Source organism: Argiope bruennichi, chromosome X2, assembly GCF_947563725.1.
Source record: "Argiope bruennichi chromosome X2, qqArgBrue1.1, whole genome shotgun sequence".
Classification (NCBI taxonomy): domain Eukaryota; kingdom Metazoa; phylum Arthropoda; class Arachnida; order Araneae; family Araneidae; genus Argiope; species Argiope bruennichi.
In genome coordinates this window covers 86,923,124-86,942,029 of record NC_079163.1, presented here as the reverse complement: position 1 = coordinate 86,942,029, position 18,906 = coordinate 86,923,124, and the positions used below count along the sequence as shown (strand labels likewise).

Here is an 18,906-nt window from a genome sequence, read left to right as displayed (position 1 = left end):
TGCACTAAACTGAATTATATCTGTAAACTTCGTAAATTTCAAAACCCATCGATTGTTCTAATTAAATTTCTTCCTCTCTTCTTCCCAACCGACTATTACCATTCAGAACATTATTGTAGTTCTTGATCATGTTGGGGCCCCGGTGCATACAATCCGCCGCACCTCCCAGATGACCAGCCCTGGTCCACCCTTAGTGAAACTTAAACCTGTAGCACCAAGTACAACAAGAATGAAGACCACATCTGCAGCGTCTATTAAATGTCTTCAGAAAAATGTCATCAAAAATATCAGCGACTTCAAATGTCTCGTATTCAGTACATAATAAAAACAAGTCAACCAAAAAAAAAAAAAAATGCTCAAATTGTAAAGGAAACAAAGAATTCAAATCAATGGCAGCAAGTTAAGTAATCAAAGACGGCTAAGAAAGCTCGCCTTTTGGCAGAAAGGAGGAAACAAATATCAGCGAATGATTGTGGGTATTCAACAAGACAAATTTTTTTTAAAAAGTCATGGCTTGGAAGATTGGAAGTCATGAAAAAAAAGTGTCTATAGAACTACAAATCTCCGATGCAAATAGATTCGTAAAAGGATTCATGGTAGGTAAGTAGTTGAAATTCTTTGACGCAAAAGTCAAATTTGAACATACGACGCTAAGCATACGTGATTATGTAAAACTTGACAAATATTTTAAAGTTTTGGCAATTGATATAAAAACATGGATAATAAAGTTTTTAAAAAACTCATAAGCAGAGAAGTAAAATTCAGAACCTCAGTGATTAAAATTGCAAAATAAAATACGAAAACGGATTCATGGAGATAAAGTTATTGCAAATCCAAGGGGGAATTGCAAATAAATTGCACAGTGAGAGTGAAATTCATTTGGAAGTAATTTAGGAATTCGCTGTCCCAAAGGAGGAATATATGAAGACCTATTATTGAATACGATCCAAAAATATCTCTCATTGGGTTAGTTTCGGTCTATAAAATTCGAAAATAAAAAAATAGCAAACGTATCCTACGAATCAGAGAAAGCTGAAAATTTTTCACATACAAACTAATAACTGGTGAGGTGCGAAATCAACCGGAGCATAAAAGGATGATATTTTGCATAATTCAAAACGTGAAATTGCAGTACGGACCACGATTATTTGCAGTTGTGTGTAAAGTGTAACTACTGAAGAAGGATGGTTATGAGAGACGAGGATAGCAGCATCCTCTGAGACTAGACCGGAGTTACCATCTCTTCGAATCAAAGTATAACGTTTAATTTTTTTGCTTGATCACTTGCTTTCAAATACGTCTTTCTAAATGCCATGCAGACAGAGCACGTACACAATTTGTGCATTTCAATGTTTCTGAATTTTATGTATTGGTGCCATGATCCATGACAAGCTTGTCGTGAGGCCCATGACATTGATAACATCTTAGAGTATTAGCTATATATGGACGAATTTTACAACGTAAATATCCAGCACGTATAAATTTTGGTAGAAAAAGCATCTTGTGGGAAATATCATTCGGGAAGTCGAACATAAATCCTACAAACTGCGCATACCCACCAGTATCATAATTTTCCACAAATTCTGAGTCGAGATGTTGTACAAGAGATTGTTCTGAGATAACCACCCTGGAGAAATTTAATGTCTTGTGAAGAAATACTTTTGCTGGCCATGGACCTAAAGTAATTAGCTTATTGAGTGTAGCCGCCTGCTTGTTCAATTTCGTTTGAATAAGAAGATGATCGCTAACACTCAATTTTTCAACATCCGACTTTTCACCAATAGTAGATAAAACTAATTTATGAAAGGGAGAAAGTCTCAAAAGTTTCATCGGTATGCATAAAATAACGGGAATTTGATGTTTATTCAGTGACACTAGGATAAAAAAAGCATGCAATGATAATTCAAATTCGGGCCCCTACACCACCGCCCACCACGGAGCCAAACAAGGGAAAGCAGTTGCTGGCATAGGGAATTCCCAGCCTCAGTATCCACCTTGGTGCTGGCCAGAACCTATACGTTAAGGGCCACTTCCAGGAACATCTACCACTCTTAACGCAGAAATCCAGAAAGTGGCCTCTTTGCTTAGTCCTTAGCAAATTAACCACTGAAGTGGCTATAAACTAGCAGAATTGATACACCAAGAACCAACAGTGCATCAACAACCATCTAAACAATCGCCATGCACGGCTACCATGTCGGGTGTTTGGCTGTCCATTAAAATTACGATGCTAATAGAACATCAACCATCCCTTACTTGTCATCTAAAGAACGACGGGAGAAAGATAAAAGTAACACACTACAATTAATTAATAAGTGTTGAATTTCTTCAGAGGTATATGTTTCAAAAGATGAAACAATTTCGGACGGAAATTTCACGGAAATAGGTGGTTCTTCTGTGGGTTGTGATGAGATAGCAGAAGGCACAGATTTCCCAAACACATTAGAATGGAATGGTCTCTATATTACTGGGGTTGAAATAAATCTGATATACGCCTGTTGCTTGACAGTGGATGAATATGATCCTGGTTTGGAAGTGCGTTCCGTAACTAATTTCCTGGTTTCAGCAAATGAAATATTTCTAATCATTTTAATGGTTAGAATTTCTTTTCCAAAGCCCATTGAAGGAAAGATCATGGAAAAGCTAAAAGAGGACCTTGAATTTAACTCAAAAGCCCACAGAATGACCCTTTCACTTAAATCTTAACATATTAGACAACAAGGTTAGGATATCATCCGAAATTGATACACCGGTTGCCAGCAGCGCACCTCTATTCCAATAGTTTGCCACGTAGATCAACACGTGGGTTTTAAATGTCCATAAGAGGGAATAAACAAACAGAGCGGTGCCACCTTCGCATCGAGAGCTCTCACTTCTGTCAAGAGATGGAAATATACAGCAGACAGTAGAAGGCGTAAGGGAGATTAAATTGACAGGGACTAAAGATCCCTGAGAACTTGGGTATCGCCACATATGTACCCACATAAAGGTGAGTCTTTTAGGATTGCTGCATGGAGTGAATTCAATTTCTTGTTCGTGTACTCACGGAGATTTGATATCACTTATGTGCTATAGTTTTGAGTATTGAATATGACGAAAAACAAGTGTCATAGATCCACATGATGCTAAATAATGGTTTTGAGTTTTTGTCCAGAAATCTCATGACAAAATATTGACTATCGGCGATATCCAGCTGTAATTGATGAAGTGACTACAGTTTGTACGCATGCTAATCCAAACTCCGTAAAGTAAAGATCTAATCAATCATTCACAACTTCAGGATTTTTTCAGCTTCAAAAGCCTATTAGTTCCTTATAGATGACCCGACTCGCATACTACCCATAGAGCAATGTACGGCAGTGACTGTATTCCTCCGATTGTTTGGTTACGTTTCAGTATTCAAAGCATGAGAGTAACCCTTTTTTCGTCTTGAGTCGTGTTGATCTGCAAATTTTTCAGAATATAATAGCTATAAATTAACATTGTCTACTACGTTAACATTCATCTACTATTAACTTTCCTCTACTACTAACATTTAGGGAAGAATCTTCGTGCATCCAGGTATTTAGATAAAAGTTTGACTTATATAAATATGCTCTTAATTTTGCTTCAACGCCCTCTTATCGTATTCCTCAAATTATATGAGAGAAATCTTTGTTTTCAGATGTATAGTTACGTCTGTTATACATTCCACACAGCAGAAGACTTACTGGATGCCATATTTATCGAACTTATATTAAGGTCAGAAAATAATGAAGGCACATTAAAGATAACGATTTGTTTTTTTTTAATATTAGATCAGCCATGGGCGAAATCTAGTACTTTTTAGCAAAGAGGGTCTTAAGTAAGGAAAAAAACAATTTACCCTATTCCAAAATAATAGGAATATAGTATTTGTGGTATCACTTGACTACACTATTCTCTCAAACAATGCACCAATCATATATGGGACGAAAGAACACTGCGAAAATGAGCGAATCTATCAGTCAAATAATTAACAAATGAGTTAAAAGAGGGTTTGGATTGGAAAACAATGAGTTCGAAAATACTTTTTATTAGATCGTAAGCAATGGTAAAAATTCTGTTGGTGTAGTATGTAAGGGACATTAAGAGATTGGAATTATGAAGTTGGATCAAAATCCACATAAATTACATACGAAACTCATTATGCCCAATATTTACTGTTAGATATAAACTACATTGGAATTATAGTTTAATCATAATGAATTGTTTGCTTAGTTAAACATCAAAATTACTTTATCTGGCTAATCTGCACCAAGACAAATGAAAAATCTGCTGAATTCTCCAATCCTTGCCAATATAGAATAAAAATTGTGCTTGATGAGCTAAGCACTCATGAAACTATGCAATTATTTCGTGCTTTTTTTTTACTTGTTTATTTCGATTTAAAAATATTAGAAGAATTTTATTCTTCTACTAAACTGAATATAAGGAACATCTAAAGTATCTCGTAGATGAAACAATTAAAAATTTTTATCGATATTTCTTGATTAAGACATGGCAGGTTTAAAATACTTAAATATGTATGTGAATTTCTTGCTCTCGTAGAATTCCTCACATGCACAAATAATATTACGCATCTTATTCCAAATACCTTTGTCAGACTCAGTATATTCAGTAGCAGTCATTTCACGTGGCAAAATGTCAATTCATATAATGAAAATCTTGAATATATAGAATTGATCCTTAAACCAAAACCAAAACCGTCTCATCTAATGAGCATTTCATAAGCAAAGGGATGGCTCTTATGATTAAATTGATAATAGAAATAATAATTGAAGAGCTTACACTGTTGAGAAATGAGCCACTAGATCGCACCACTTGGCACGCAAGAGGGCGCTACTGTTTGTAGAACTAGAAGTATAAAATGCAGTGGTTGCGAGAAAGGCTTGTTTTCAGCTGGTTCTCCACATCTATGGTCATTTTGATTGTTTGAGTAGAGTTTGATGTGTTGGTTTATCATAATTTGTGCAAGTTGTTTAGTTTAATGTTGTTGTTTAATGTCGTATTTTATTGAAGGAATTTTAGTTATTTTTGAGTGTAACGAGTTTTTTATCATACACATTCAAAACTCAAAAACATTCGAAAACCAACTTCTATACTACCAAAACAGCCCAAGTATATATAGGTGCATGACCCGAATAAAAATCTGTAAGAAAATCCATCTCTAAAAATAATCTCCATTAACGAAAAACACAAAACGCAATTCAATTGCTTGACTTCTGAAGAAGACGATAGATGACTACTATTTTCCTAAATTGGTATATTGTTTTCTTTTAGAATCAAGAAATAAAAATTGAAGTACTGAATAAGAACCAGTAAACAAGTGTAATCTCCTCCATCGATAAGAAATTTCGATTCGACTCTATTACTATCAGCACATTAAAATATCTCCAAAGTAATAAGTACTTATTTAAACCTTCTTTGCATGAAGATGGAAATTTTCATCGTAATATTTAGTGAACAAAAAACTGTACTCAAAACAGGTTCACTGTAAATTGGTTGTTGCTGGTAATTTTTCACGACCATTACGTAATAAGTCGTAAAAAAATATTCGTAATAGTCGTTTTTACGAAATAGTCGTAAAAAAAAATCAAATGTCACTATCATTATAGAGGGATTTAACTTGTCATTTTGCTGTTTGTTGTGGTTGGAAGAAACGTGGGATTTCTTGACTATTTTTTTAAAACTAATCTGAGGGGTTTCTTTTTTGTATTTCTGTTAATTTTATATCGAATACTTCACAATCTTCTCGAATCCATGTGACAGAAACATCACTATTTCGTCATATAATACAAGACGAAAATATTTTTAATCATGTTTATTTTATGTTACTTTTGTAGGAAAATTTAACAGTAAATGTGGATACCAGATCCAATTATTAATCCGCAACTAACATGCCCGTCTGATTTTGAACCATCAGTATAAACTGGCATATAAGGAGCAGTATCGACAGCAATGAGAATAAAAATAGAGCACGAGTTCCGCAGACAGTAAATGTGGATATGAGATCTAATTATTAATACGCAACTAACATGCCCGTCTGATTTTGAACCATCAGTATAAACTGGCATATAAGAGCAGTATTGACAGCAATGACAATAAAATAGCAGCTGGAAAACTGCCGGTGCAGTTTTAGATTTGTCAAATTCAGAAAAAGGATTGAGAAATAAGAACTGGGGTAGATACCAAAGTGAGAGTGCTAAAGGATCATTAGTCTGGAGAAATAGATTATATAGATACGAGTCATTTATGATGCTTTTAACTTTGACACTGAAGGAGAGTAAGTGAGAGAGGCAAACATAATAGAGACGAAGGAGAGACGGTGGAATAGAAATTTGACAGTTTGGATGCCTGGAAACTGAGAATGTAAGAAAATGGTACTGAGCTGAAAGTTTCTTTCGGTGCATGTAACTTCTAGAATGTAAGGTAGTGTCATCATTGTGGATATTTTCTACATACCATAAAAAATATTCAAGATAGGAGGAATGAATATACAATGTGTATAAAATTGCAGTAATTTAATCTGTATTAAATGTTTCGAGTCAAATTAAAGATTCAGGGTCGAATATGATATTAAAAGGCCTAGAATTAGAAAAGGTCTTTATATTAAAAAATTATTGTAACAGTAAGACCATTTGAAATGTGCATAATAAAAATCCAGTTTGATTCAGCTGACAATGGGGAATTCTAAAAATCTTCTAATTTGTTTTAATCAATTGCTAACTGAATACAGGGTAGCTTTTGTTTCTGGTAGAAATTTAACTATTGACTATTCATGATTCTATCTGACCGATGGTCAACTTTGCGGGAAAACCATGGGGCCTCAACCACCCCAATTTGCTTCTAAAAGAAATAACTGCAATACATTGATTAAATTCTGATATGAAATTTCATTTCGGTATAAGGTTCACAATACCATTGCTATTAATTTTTATTTTAAATCATTAAAATTAACTTCATTTATTTTCAATTTCATGATGAAATTGGTTCGCTAATTCTGGAACCATTATTTTTTTAAATTTATATTTAAAAAATATTTAATACAGGATTCCAAATTTAGTTTGATTGGTTTATTAAGGTTTAAAGGTACAAAAGTCAATTTTAATTATGCTGCACCAAACGTGAATTATAGAAACCCGATTCGTAAAAACATTTTTGAGAGTATTATAAACAATAAAATCTTACAATAAAATAATAAATCTTACGATAAAATAAAATAACGACAAACAATAAATCTTACGATAAAATAAAATTATTTAAAAACGTAACAAAAATAGCCAAAATATCACAAATATATAAAGTTTGGAAATGAAAAGATTTTCTCTCAACTGTACAGTAGTAAAAATATCCATGAAACTTTGGTACCGAAAACATTTTCATTCAGTTAAAAAAATGCTGTTGGAAAACCGTCTTAAAAGTTATTAGAGTTTTAATTAGATGTCTTTTTAAGTACTTGTTATGAGCATAATAGTAGAATAACAAGTTTTAAAATTAACACATCGAAACGGCTTCTACTTCAATTTTTCTTTCAGAATAACACTACTAGAAGAGACAGTGTTTGTTCTATAATGGGAGGAATTTCATCAATGGATTCAATAGGACTATTATGTGAGCATCGATTTCACTATCAGTAATTATAATTGGAGATTGTAAGGTTGGCATCAATTCGGAGGGTTTACAGATGTTGATCCCGCCTCCAAATATGTTTGATTAATGACTACGGTGTCTGATGCATCTGTTGAACGGAGATGATTATCGATCGGCGTAATTGCAGAAAACCGAAGCCTATAAAGGCAATATCAATATTTATATGTTTCTTCCAGCAATTAATGGATTTTTGTTATCAAGTTTAGCGAGGCTCTTATGTTAGGTTTTTTTTTTGTTGTTGTTGTTGTTGTTCTGTTTGAATACCGATTGAATCTTGTAAATCTGAAGATAATTCAAAGTTTGGAATGGAAAAATATGGCTCAGTTTGAATGATATGTGGATGAGTAACTTCAGGAACTGTAATTGTTTTTCCTGAAGTAGAAATCTCATATGGTTATTTGCATGATTTAACTCTGCTGGGCATCAAGGTTAAGTATAGCTAATTTCAACTGTAGGTGATAAAGATTTGACAATATGCTTAGATACAGAATAGGAAATTCTTTTATTTTGACAGTGAATATATATTTTTAAACTGAGAGAATGAACAAGTACGGGAAAAGGAGGTATGATATCCTTTGTGGTTAATGTACTTTTTCTCTGCCCTACACTGCTGATTGTCTTGAATTTTGGCAACGTAATGGGCACAAGTCAGCTCTTCTACGACAGACAGTTTTCGAATATCCAACATGTTTGCAATTAAAACAACGGAAAGGATTTGGTTTAGGACGGAAAGTTTTTGAACTAAGTTTAAGTAGCTTGTTTTAATGGACTGAGGGGGTTTAGAAGCATGAAAGTTTAGGACAACCTTTTTAATTCAAATATTGTCCCTCTTATTTTAACACGACCATGTATCACCCCGTGACAATTTTAATCATGAGTTATTTTCTCACGAGTTTTCCACGAGTTGTGGAAATGTTGAGAAGTTCACCACAAGAAAGGTTCCTTTTGAGGTATTCAGTCGTTGTAGAATATTTACTGACTGTTTTATTTGCAATATTTTTCAACTTTAAATTTATTTATGCTTGCTTTCGAGAAGAAGGCTTTATAAAAAATGTTCTCGGAACGAACTTCTTGGTGGATACTATGTTTCTAATACTACTATTAATGCCTTTTTCAATTAAAAATGGTGGTGCGATAGAAAAATTTTCATTTTGTACTGATACGGGTGTCAAAAAGGAATTTAAAAAAAATTCGTTTAAAGACAAGCTTGAATCTTTGTGTTTACTTCAAGGATCAGATATTTTTCCCCATATGATTTCATCAAATGGTATTCAGGACCCACGGCACCGCTCAACACGGAGCCCAACTAGGAAAGAATTACTGGTTCCAGTCTTTCATTCCCAGTCTCGGCATCCACTTTAGTGATAGTCAGAACCTATACTCTCTTCGTCACTTCGGCGCCACTGAGGATTCTTAACGCCAAGCTCAAGAAATGATCCCTTTGCTTGATCCTCAGCACATTAATCACTCAGGTGACTAATCATCAATTGATTGATACACCGGACAACAACAATGCACACTCGTCTAATACAATGCTGCGCACGGCCGATTTGTGGGGTTTCTTGTTTTCCATGAGAAGTAAGAAGCTGACGGCAGCAGGTTCTCATGGAAAGGTCTTTTGTTTGTCGTAGAGGAATGGATGTAAAAGAACGAAGTAAAAGGCATAGAGATGCGGAACTTAAAGGGAGCAAATATCCCTGGAAACCTCTGGATTGAGACAACCATACCAACATAAAGAATATAAGCCCCTGAAGGGGAGAACTCAAATATGGATTTATGATTATTATAGATTCCAATATGGATTTAGGATACTAAAAGAAGTTTTATTTACCATTTTATTTCTTCGAATATAATATATATAATCACCTTGTGTTATATACATTGCCACCCTGTTTTTATTTTCATTATTAGTGCACGTTTTTTAAATTTCACCCTAATTTCTGTTTCATTCACTCTTATTCATCTATTATTAAGAAACCTAGTGTGTCTCTTATTTAGAATCCCCTAACTAGCGTAATTATATTTATGCACAGCTCTTCATTAATTTTCTACCACCTGGTAATATTTTTTTTTTAATTTCAAGAAAAAGTATGAATTGCTAAAAAAAATCGTTAATTTTAGAAAATATGTGAAACATTTCAGGGTCCTGCTACAAAAATCTTATATTATAGATACAAAATTGTTCCTCCCAATAAAAGCGTGGATAAATTGGATTTGTATCGTCCTAAAAGCATATTGGTGCATATTGGTGTTATTAACGTTAAAACTATTTTTAGATAAGCAAAAAATATGGTAAAATTTCTTACATAGTTTGATATTAATCAGATTATGAAAGTTTCTCTGGCTAATATATCCAAAGAAACAAAAATATGTTCGGAAGAGGAAATATTTATTCCTTTCGATACAAAGTATAATAAAATTTGTTTTATTATGTATGCTAGATTATATACAAATTTAAAATTTTAGATTGGGGATTGTTTGGATTTCCCTGGCACGAGAGCCATATATTTGTCTGTGCTGCGCTAAACCAGGATTAAAATCATATCAATGTAAAATTGAAAAAAAAAACGGATAATGTAAAAGAGTATTTAAAACTGCAAATAAGATTTAAATGAGTGGATATGAGTCCAAAGTTATATCTGATGGATTCTTCGGAACAGACAGGAATATTTGCCGTTAATTAATTACCCAGCAGGAATATTTGCCGTATAATTTTCCTAGCCTCAGGATATGAAATACAATTTTTGACTTTGGCGGCAAGTACATCTTTTTCGAACTGCCGCTTAGGGTAAGAACGTGAAAAGGAAATTGCAGTTGAAACATTTTTCAGAATAAGTGCATTCAGGGCTTTCATGTCCTGTTTCAGTATAGTGGGCATAAGTAAATGTCCCGCGGCAATTAACTCTGAAATGTCTAATGCGCTGGCAGTTGAAACATCTACAATGGTTCGGGATGCAAGGCAAATCCATCCATGTGACAAACCTTAATGAATTTCAGTGTTTTGGGGAAAACCAACAGTCAAGATTAAAAGTTTCGTTTTAAAAATGCTGCCATTTCTTTACATTTATTCGTCTGGTATCAAATACGCCCTAATTGCGTAATTCTGTTCAGAATTTCATCCGTTTCAATATTATATAGCTTCCCACAAGAAATAACTCTGTTAGAGAAGTTAAGTGTCGATGGGGACAATGAATAACTGGTATTGTGAAAACAGATTCAATGTTTAAAATTTTTTTGCCCCTGTTTACGATTAGTTACTTATAAAACCAAATCTTCAGATCGAAATGCTTTTAACTTCACCCAGATGTGAAGTGACAGCTTTTTCAATAAAAGACGCGACATGGTATGCAACGTTTCTTTTTCTGATGATACTGAACTAAAATCAAAGAATGACAGATGGAATTTGATAAGAAACATTATGATTTTGCACACTAAAGGGAGATTTGGTTAGGGGCCGTATGCAATATGAACAAGGTTTCAGGTCCGGCGGCATCACTCACAAAGGAGCCCAACTGGAGAAGGCAGTCACCGGCTCTGGACATTGCCAACGTCGGTGTTCAACTTAATACAAGCCGGAACCTATATTCTGGAATTTACTCCTGGGGACAGTGAGGCCAAACCCAAGAAATGACCCATTCGCTGGATCTCCTTGAGCAGACAAGCCAAATGCCTGGGTTACCACACGTTGATACCCCGGGGACCAAAATCTGGATCCCGGGCACATCTGTGTTATGGGTCACCGCAAACGGCTAACACGTGGGGACTATTTGTTGTCCAGGTGAAACAAACAGAGCAGCGGCAGCTACTTCTCCCTTTATTCGAGGGAGGGAAAAAACGGTAACCAAAAGAAGACAGAGGGGATGGTAAACTAAAAGGAAGCCAAAAACTGGGGTACGTCGGGAACGTAAAGCCCGTAGCTTCAAAAGAAAGTACACCCCTGAGGAATTTGGATAAGGGAACTGGGGCTTTATGTATAATTGTAAAAAAGGATATATGTTCATAAAACACTGTCTCATACCTCAGTGTGTGCAACGTTATGGATAGTAAACGGCTGAATGAATAGGGAAAAATCTTTATTAGAAATCAGAACTAAAAAAGGTTATATTTTTTTTATTATACTTTTAAGGAAATGCAGCTAAAAAGAAAGCATTTAAATAGTACATTGAAGCAAAGCAAAAACTAAGAATTGTGAAACTATAGAGAAAAAAAATTCTAACACCAGAGAAAAAAGTTTGTTTACATCTTTCACACTTAAAATACAACAGATTTAAAAATTGAAATTAAGAAAAATCTAATAAAAATATTAAAAGTAATACTGAAGCATAATTGAGAGAAAAAAATATTTGAACTAAGATCGAAATAAAAGCAAATTATTTACATATATGCTCACAAGAACAAAAATTATACACAAAAACATAATGCTAAGGCACCTTTAAAAATACCATTCATCAAGAAAAAAATTATGAAAGAAAAGCTGTTCAATTCTTATTTGTGTCTCTTAAATCAGATTGGCTCAAATAGCACTTGATCATATGTGATGTTCACTTCTCGGGTTCAAGAAGAAAACGTTAAAAAAATTCAGATTTGCGAGACTGCTCAGTTCGATTATGCATTTAGGCGTATGTTGAATTACTTTTCACTAGGTTTTGTACCAATTTAATATATGTTCTGGCAGTTTAATTTGTACTCAGGAAGAGTCCGACTGTATATGAAATATCCATCCGCTATAAATTTTTTGCAACTTTGGCATTCCTTCAGTTAATGTTCAGTATTCGTATAATAACTTTTGAATACTTATTTTGCGCTTCTATGAGTGTTTTCGTATTAAGTTTCTAATAAATGTTTCTTGTTATGTGAAGGAATCTGAAATAATCGCAGCATCCATAATTAGGGATTAATTAATTAACGTGGGATTAATTAATTAAGTAATTAATTCCACAGGATTATATTCATATGAGAATCGTAGTTATTCGAACAAATTAAAGTACTGCCTGTGAAGTAACATACATGAACCCTTTTTATGCTTATTGATTCATTTATAAGATTAAATGAAAGAACGTTTCCTCGCAATTTAGCCATATTTCAGCGTATGTGTGACAATTCATCAGGAGCATAAAAAAGAAATATTAGATCCTAACTGAAATTTCATTTATATCATCTATAATTTTGTTTTAAGACTATTTGTGGTGATATTGGTGCGATTTAGATAGTTCTCTATATTGGTGAGTTTCAAGTAAACTTTTACAATTTCAACGACGGCATACATAGATTTTTTGAAAATCTTTTTGAAATCTTGAATCATTCTAAATCTGTTTTCTTGGGATTTAATGCTTTAAAATTTTTCTTAAACATTTTCTTCATAAATTAGAAAAAGTGTTTTGCTTCGACTTTCCCTTTATCTGCTACAAAGAAAAACTTTTTTTATTTAGTTTTGTTTTTGTTACAGTTTTACGGCACCAAAAACGTCACCTTTTCACTGTGCTGTAGAATATTAATTCATTATTTCGAAAGCTCTTAAATTTTTATGGAACAAACATATGCTTTCTTTTTCAAAATAGTCCTTCCCAACGTTATATAAATAGGCATCCAATGATCTTAATAAAGGTTCAAATTGGAACAGAAATAAGTATATCATTGTAATTTTTTAAAATTGTTAAAGAATAATTAAAATAAGATACATTGTGTTTATCTTTAAAATTTCTTTTGAAATATTTGCAAATTGATATATATTTCTTTTATTTTTATAGAATGACATGTTTTCTACAATCGTTTATCTTATCGGCATTGAATGGAATTCTACTCATTGGCTCAGCATATATCAGTAAATCAGCAGTTAATATTTTTGTATCTGGATTACCTAATGAGAGCCTGTTTCAAACGGCAAATAGTTCACGGAGGTCTACTGTACATCTCGGTGGCCCGATTAAAGTAGAAGCACATCACACTTCATTCCGGAAAGAAAACATCTTAATTCCAACAGAAATCGAAAACTACCAGTCCTTTCGCCACGCAAGGAATGCTATGGATTCGAACAGCAAAGATAGTGGTACAGAACAGGAATACATTCCAAGAATCTCCAACGACAAAAGCCTTATGGACTTTTCTTCCTCAAACACTACATACAATTCCCCGACTTTCATAAAATCATTCGATCATCCTAGCATAATTTTTTTCAAAAGAGTGTCCGTAAATGGAAGTAGTAATGGCACAGAAGATGGTGTGAAATTAAATACGTTTTTATTAAATGAAAACTGTAGTGAAACATGTGAACTTGTTTTAAATCCTACCAACAAATATCAAACCGTTGATGAATTAGTGACTGAAATTTTCGAATCTTTAAAAAAGGAATTCTTTGAACACCGACTGGAAAATGAAACTAAATATTATGACTATTACCCTGTCACTTCCAATACTTCTGATATAAGCAACTTCTTAGGTTATAATCTAACTGTTATGTTTGATTGTTACATATCACAAAATGATGAGTTAAAAATAACATGTTACAATGTTTCTTTGTATGAGGTATCGGAATATATACCAGTTGAAACAAGAGATTTAGACATATCCGATAGTCCAGCAATGATCTTGACAAAGCCACTTTTCCCACATTTAACAAATTTAACAACGCTAAGACTACACAACAATCGTCATCGATATATTACCAGAGCCTTTACTGGACTTCAGAGACTAGAATCATTAGACCTTAGTAAAAATAATATCCAAGTTCTTTTTAGGAAGCTATTTGATTTCACCCCGAATCTTAAATCATTAAATTTGTCCATGAATTCAATCTTGAGGTTGGAGACAATAGCAATTGCGCTCGGTAAATTACAATATTTTGAAAATTTGACTTTAGACAATAACCTTCGTATTAAACGAATACTCAAATCAGAACTTGAACCTTTAAGAAACACTAAACTTCTAACATTTAGTTTGTTTAGCTCAACCCTTAATACAATTGAAAAAGGTGCATTTAAACATCTGCCTTTCTTGAAAATTTTAGACTTATCATTAAATTACATGAATGAGAATGCTTTAACAAATGTTACCAGCAGTGTTCAAAGTTCACTTGAATATCTGGGAGCAGTGTCCTTAGTTGGTTTAAATTGGTTTCCTGTTGAATCCTTACTTTATCTGCAAAATACTTCAATATATCGTCTAGATCTTTCAAGTAATTTCTTTACTCAGGTACCCGAACTTCCATCTCTCCCATCTCTTAAATCCCTTTGGCTTTCTTATTGCTCTCTAAATATAATTCAGATAGGAGCATTTGATAATTTACCAAATTTAGAAGAATTAGTACTTAGCAACAATGAGCTTATAACACATCCTGTTAGAGATACATCACTAAATAATTTAAGAACATTAATATTAAAAAGACAAGTATCTAGGTATAGCATAAAATTTAGTTTGCCTGACTTTGCATTTAAAAATAGTAATCGTCTAGAAATATTAGATCTGTCAAATACATTAATTGATTCCAAGCTGTCACGCTATTCTTTGCATGGCTTAAAAAGTTTGCGATTATTAGATTTGTCAGTAACTAAAATTCTAGAAATTGAAGATTATGCATTTGAAACACTATTTTCATTAGAATTCCTTGTTCTTAATGGAAACTCTTTGCGTTATCTGACCAATTTCACTTTCTTTGGGTTACAAAATTTGACTCATCTTTACCTTTCTTCTAATTACTTACAGTTCTCTTACCCAGTGTACCCTTTAAAACATTTACCATTCTTGATGACTGTATTTTTCCACAATAATAAAATAGTGTCATTTCCAAAAGGATTTTTCAGCAGCATTTACAATTTAAAAGTTCTGATCATGTCAAACAACGCTCTTGTGCCATGGTCTGAGGAAATTTTCAATAAGAATTCTTCCTTAACCGCTCTAAGTTTGTCAGGAAACCAATTAAGTTATGTTACTCCTTCGATGCTCTCTGACTTCAAACAAGTTAATGAATTTTTAGATATAACTAGAAACCCATTCAATTGCTCAGTGTGCGGAATGGAAGAATTTCAACATTTTTTGAAATCCTCAAATTTAACCTTTAATGTGCAAATGAGTGGAGAAGAATTGGATTCTACTCTTATGTGTACAGAACCAGCATTTCTGAGAGGCCAGCCATTTTTAGATATCGAAATGACATTGATACAGTGTTCAGAGATGCAGGAAGAAGTCTTAAGTTTATTTAGCTTGTTAATAATAGTTCTTGCATTGTTGTTTATTACAATAGCTATATGTATGTGCTATTTCTTCAGATGGTATATTCGGTATTGGGTTTTTCACGTTAAAGCAAAAGTGAAAGAAAAAATTAGGCATGACTTTGAAAATGAACAGCGCTATGCGTTTGATGCTTTTGTATCTTACAACTCGCACGATAATTATTGGATTGCTAAATATCTCGTTCCTTCATTAGAACATAAAGATCCAAAATACAAACTTTGCGTTCACGAGCGTGATTTTCAAGTCGGCCGCTTGATAACTGAAAATATTTTAGAAGCGATTGAAGCCAGTCGAAATGTTATTTTAATTTTAACTGAAGATTTTATTAAGAGCGAATGGTGCATGTTCGAATTACATATGGCACAGCACAGGCTTTTTGATGATACAAGAGATTGTCTTATTTTAGTCAAATTAAAAGACATCGATAGGAAAATTTATACCAAAAACTTGATGTACTTAGAGAAGACAAGAACTTGCTTAACGTGGACAGAGGACAAGACAGGCCAAAAGTTATTTTGGGAAAGAATGAGAAGAGCTTTAGGTCATCCTTTGAAAGTGTCCTTTTCTACAGATATATGCATAACTTGAATATTATGCAATAACTTTACCATGAAATTCATTATAAAAGTTGTTTTACGTATATGTTTCTATCCTTATTAAATAATGCAACAACTTTAAACAGAAATGAAGACTGACACTCAAAGAAAGAACGAAGACTGGTGCCACTTATAAGCAAGTGGATTGTATTTAAATTCTGTCAAATCCCCCTTCTCCCGATTGATTTAACATTCTGTGCCTGCATATGATCGCTCGAAGTTCTAGTTAATTTGGCTTATTAGAAAATTTCTGAAAATCAAGATCGTTCTACTATAAGTTTGCTTAGATTTTAGAAGAGGACATATTCTGAACAGCTAAGAATGAAAAACAGCTGAAATGAAGTCTGCCAAATTATGCAGAGCATATTTTGGACTTCCTAAAGTACTTCATTTGTTTTTCATCCTATGCAGATTGTTATCTAAAGAAAAATATCTTCATCCAAGACGTCTTTGTGAAAAACTTTTGCTTATTATATTTCATATTAAAATAAATGTTTTCATATTTCAACTCGTAAAAGTTCCTATAATCTCTTAAAACATTTTTGTAGTAATCTATCATTTTTTTATACTTCAGTTACAGGTAGAAGAAGGAAATGAGAGTGTGTAAATTCATGATGCCTAATAAGTTTGCGGGCAGTAAAATTTCATGGTGAAAAGAATAGCTTTTTTCCTCCAATGTATTGAAAATGTGAATGCTGCAATCATGCATGTTATTTTGTATCAAAATAGAAATGATTGCTATACCATTCACGTCTGTTAAAAATTCGACTAATAATTAAAGATCTTAACTTCCTATAATCAGCATTTTAAGAGCACAATCAGGTAAACTAAGCACTAAGACATCCATAGCTCTAACAGAGGATTAATTGTTTTGCAAACACCTACATCATTTCAGTTTAATGCAAATTAATAATTAATATTAGGTTGCTGTGAAAATTTCCTTCAAAAAAGATAACTTTTTGAATAATATCTTTAATTCATATTTATTACAGTTTTGACCAGGGATTAGTTCATTCTTTAGAAGCTTGTCAACTAACAAATTTTGCAACTCCTCTCGTCCTACATTAAACCCAAAATGAACTTGTAATAGCTTCTCAAATGCTTGAGAGACCACGAATTTAGTACTAATGGTTCCGTTTCCCGAAACCAATTCGTATCAAAAATTGAATCGCAACCAATTTTAAAATCCACCCTTTGGAGATAGATTTAACCTGAAACAGTACCAAGACTCTTTGAATGCTTAGCCTGATAATTCCAAATATGACTTATGGAAAGAAATCCCGAACAGAATTAACCCTTTCCTAAGTCACTAACTATGATCAATATATTCAGATCTCCTCGGTTCCAAGAGACATTTTAAAGGATTAAAAAAAAATCGACAATGTAAGAATGAAAATAATTGACGAATAAACACGCATTTAAGAATTTAATTAAATTGCGTTTTATAATCCAAAGTATTATTACTGTTAATAAAACCTTCATTCTTATTTTTAAAGCAAACTATAAACAGATTCTTTTTTTTTGCAATTTTTACCAAATTATTTTATTTTAATTAAAATCGTTTGTTAATGAATTTTGTCAAAACAAACTAAAAACACCTACTTGAGCTTTTTGAATCGTTTGTCTTTATTTCACAGTTTTTCAATCTTAACATTCTAACAAAATTCTTTGCAATTTGTTGTTCTTTTCGTGGATATCCCGCAATTATTCGATAAGTTATGTGTATATGATTAGAATAATCAGAATTATATTCACAAATATTTTGAAGTATATTGTATTCGTGAATTCGATGTCTACATTTCGAAATATATAGGGCACCGACTGAATGAAGTTTGCATCACTGAAAACTTCTGCTTTTTATTCTCACTCTTTATGAAATCATTCCCTTCTCAAACGAATTAGTTGAACGGAGTAAGTATATTTATTCCTTAAAGTGTCTTCTCGAGTTTGAGTTTGTGTTTTATGGTACAAAAACCATCTTTCGCTAACAAATTTCTTCTTAAGAAAAGCGCCAATTTCTAGAATCGAAGCTAATAAGATGCTTTTATTTTCCCCTATTGCTGCTTTTATTATTCGCATCATCAATTTTAATGAGCTAGCAAAGCTACTAGGTTCAAGCTCCCGCTGCTAGCGAAAGTATAGAATGTTTTTTAAGGTAATAAATTTTGCCCGATGCCTTCTTTAGATGCCGAAGGCATCGCGTGTTCACATTTCATTCTCTAAAGTGCAGATTGGCTCAGCCGGTTCGTAAAAGTTCATTATTTCAGAATTCAATGATGATTCAGCAATCGTGACCCATAAAGGTTCAAAAAGAAGTTTTCTTAGATAAAACAATCGTGATCAATAAATCTCATCATTTTAATATAAATATTGAGTAACTAACTTTTTATATTATTGTTTATATGATAATATA

At 32.9% G+C, this 18,906-nt stretch overlaps 1 protein-coding gene across 2 annotated transcripts in view; it reads left to right on the top strand.

The window, feature by feature from the left end:
* The window catches only part of LOC129960057 (toll-like receptor 2), a 45,487-nt gene extending 28,491 nt beyond the window's left edge, over window positions 1–16,996 (top strand). For both annotated transcript variants that reach the window (XM_056073107.1, XM_056073108.1), the window contains one exon: window positions 13,419–16,996. In XM_056073107.1, the coding sequence (XP_055929082.1) occupies window positions 13,420–16,485 (3,066 nt within the window). In that variant the 5' untranslated portion in view covers window position 13,419 and the 3' untranslated portion in view covers window positions 16,486–16,996. The remainder of the gene's footprint in view (window positions 1–13,418) is intronic.
* Window positions 16,997–18,906: the final 1,910 nt, after the last annotated feature.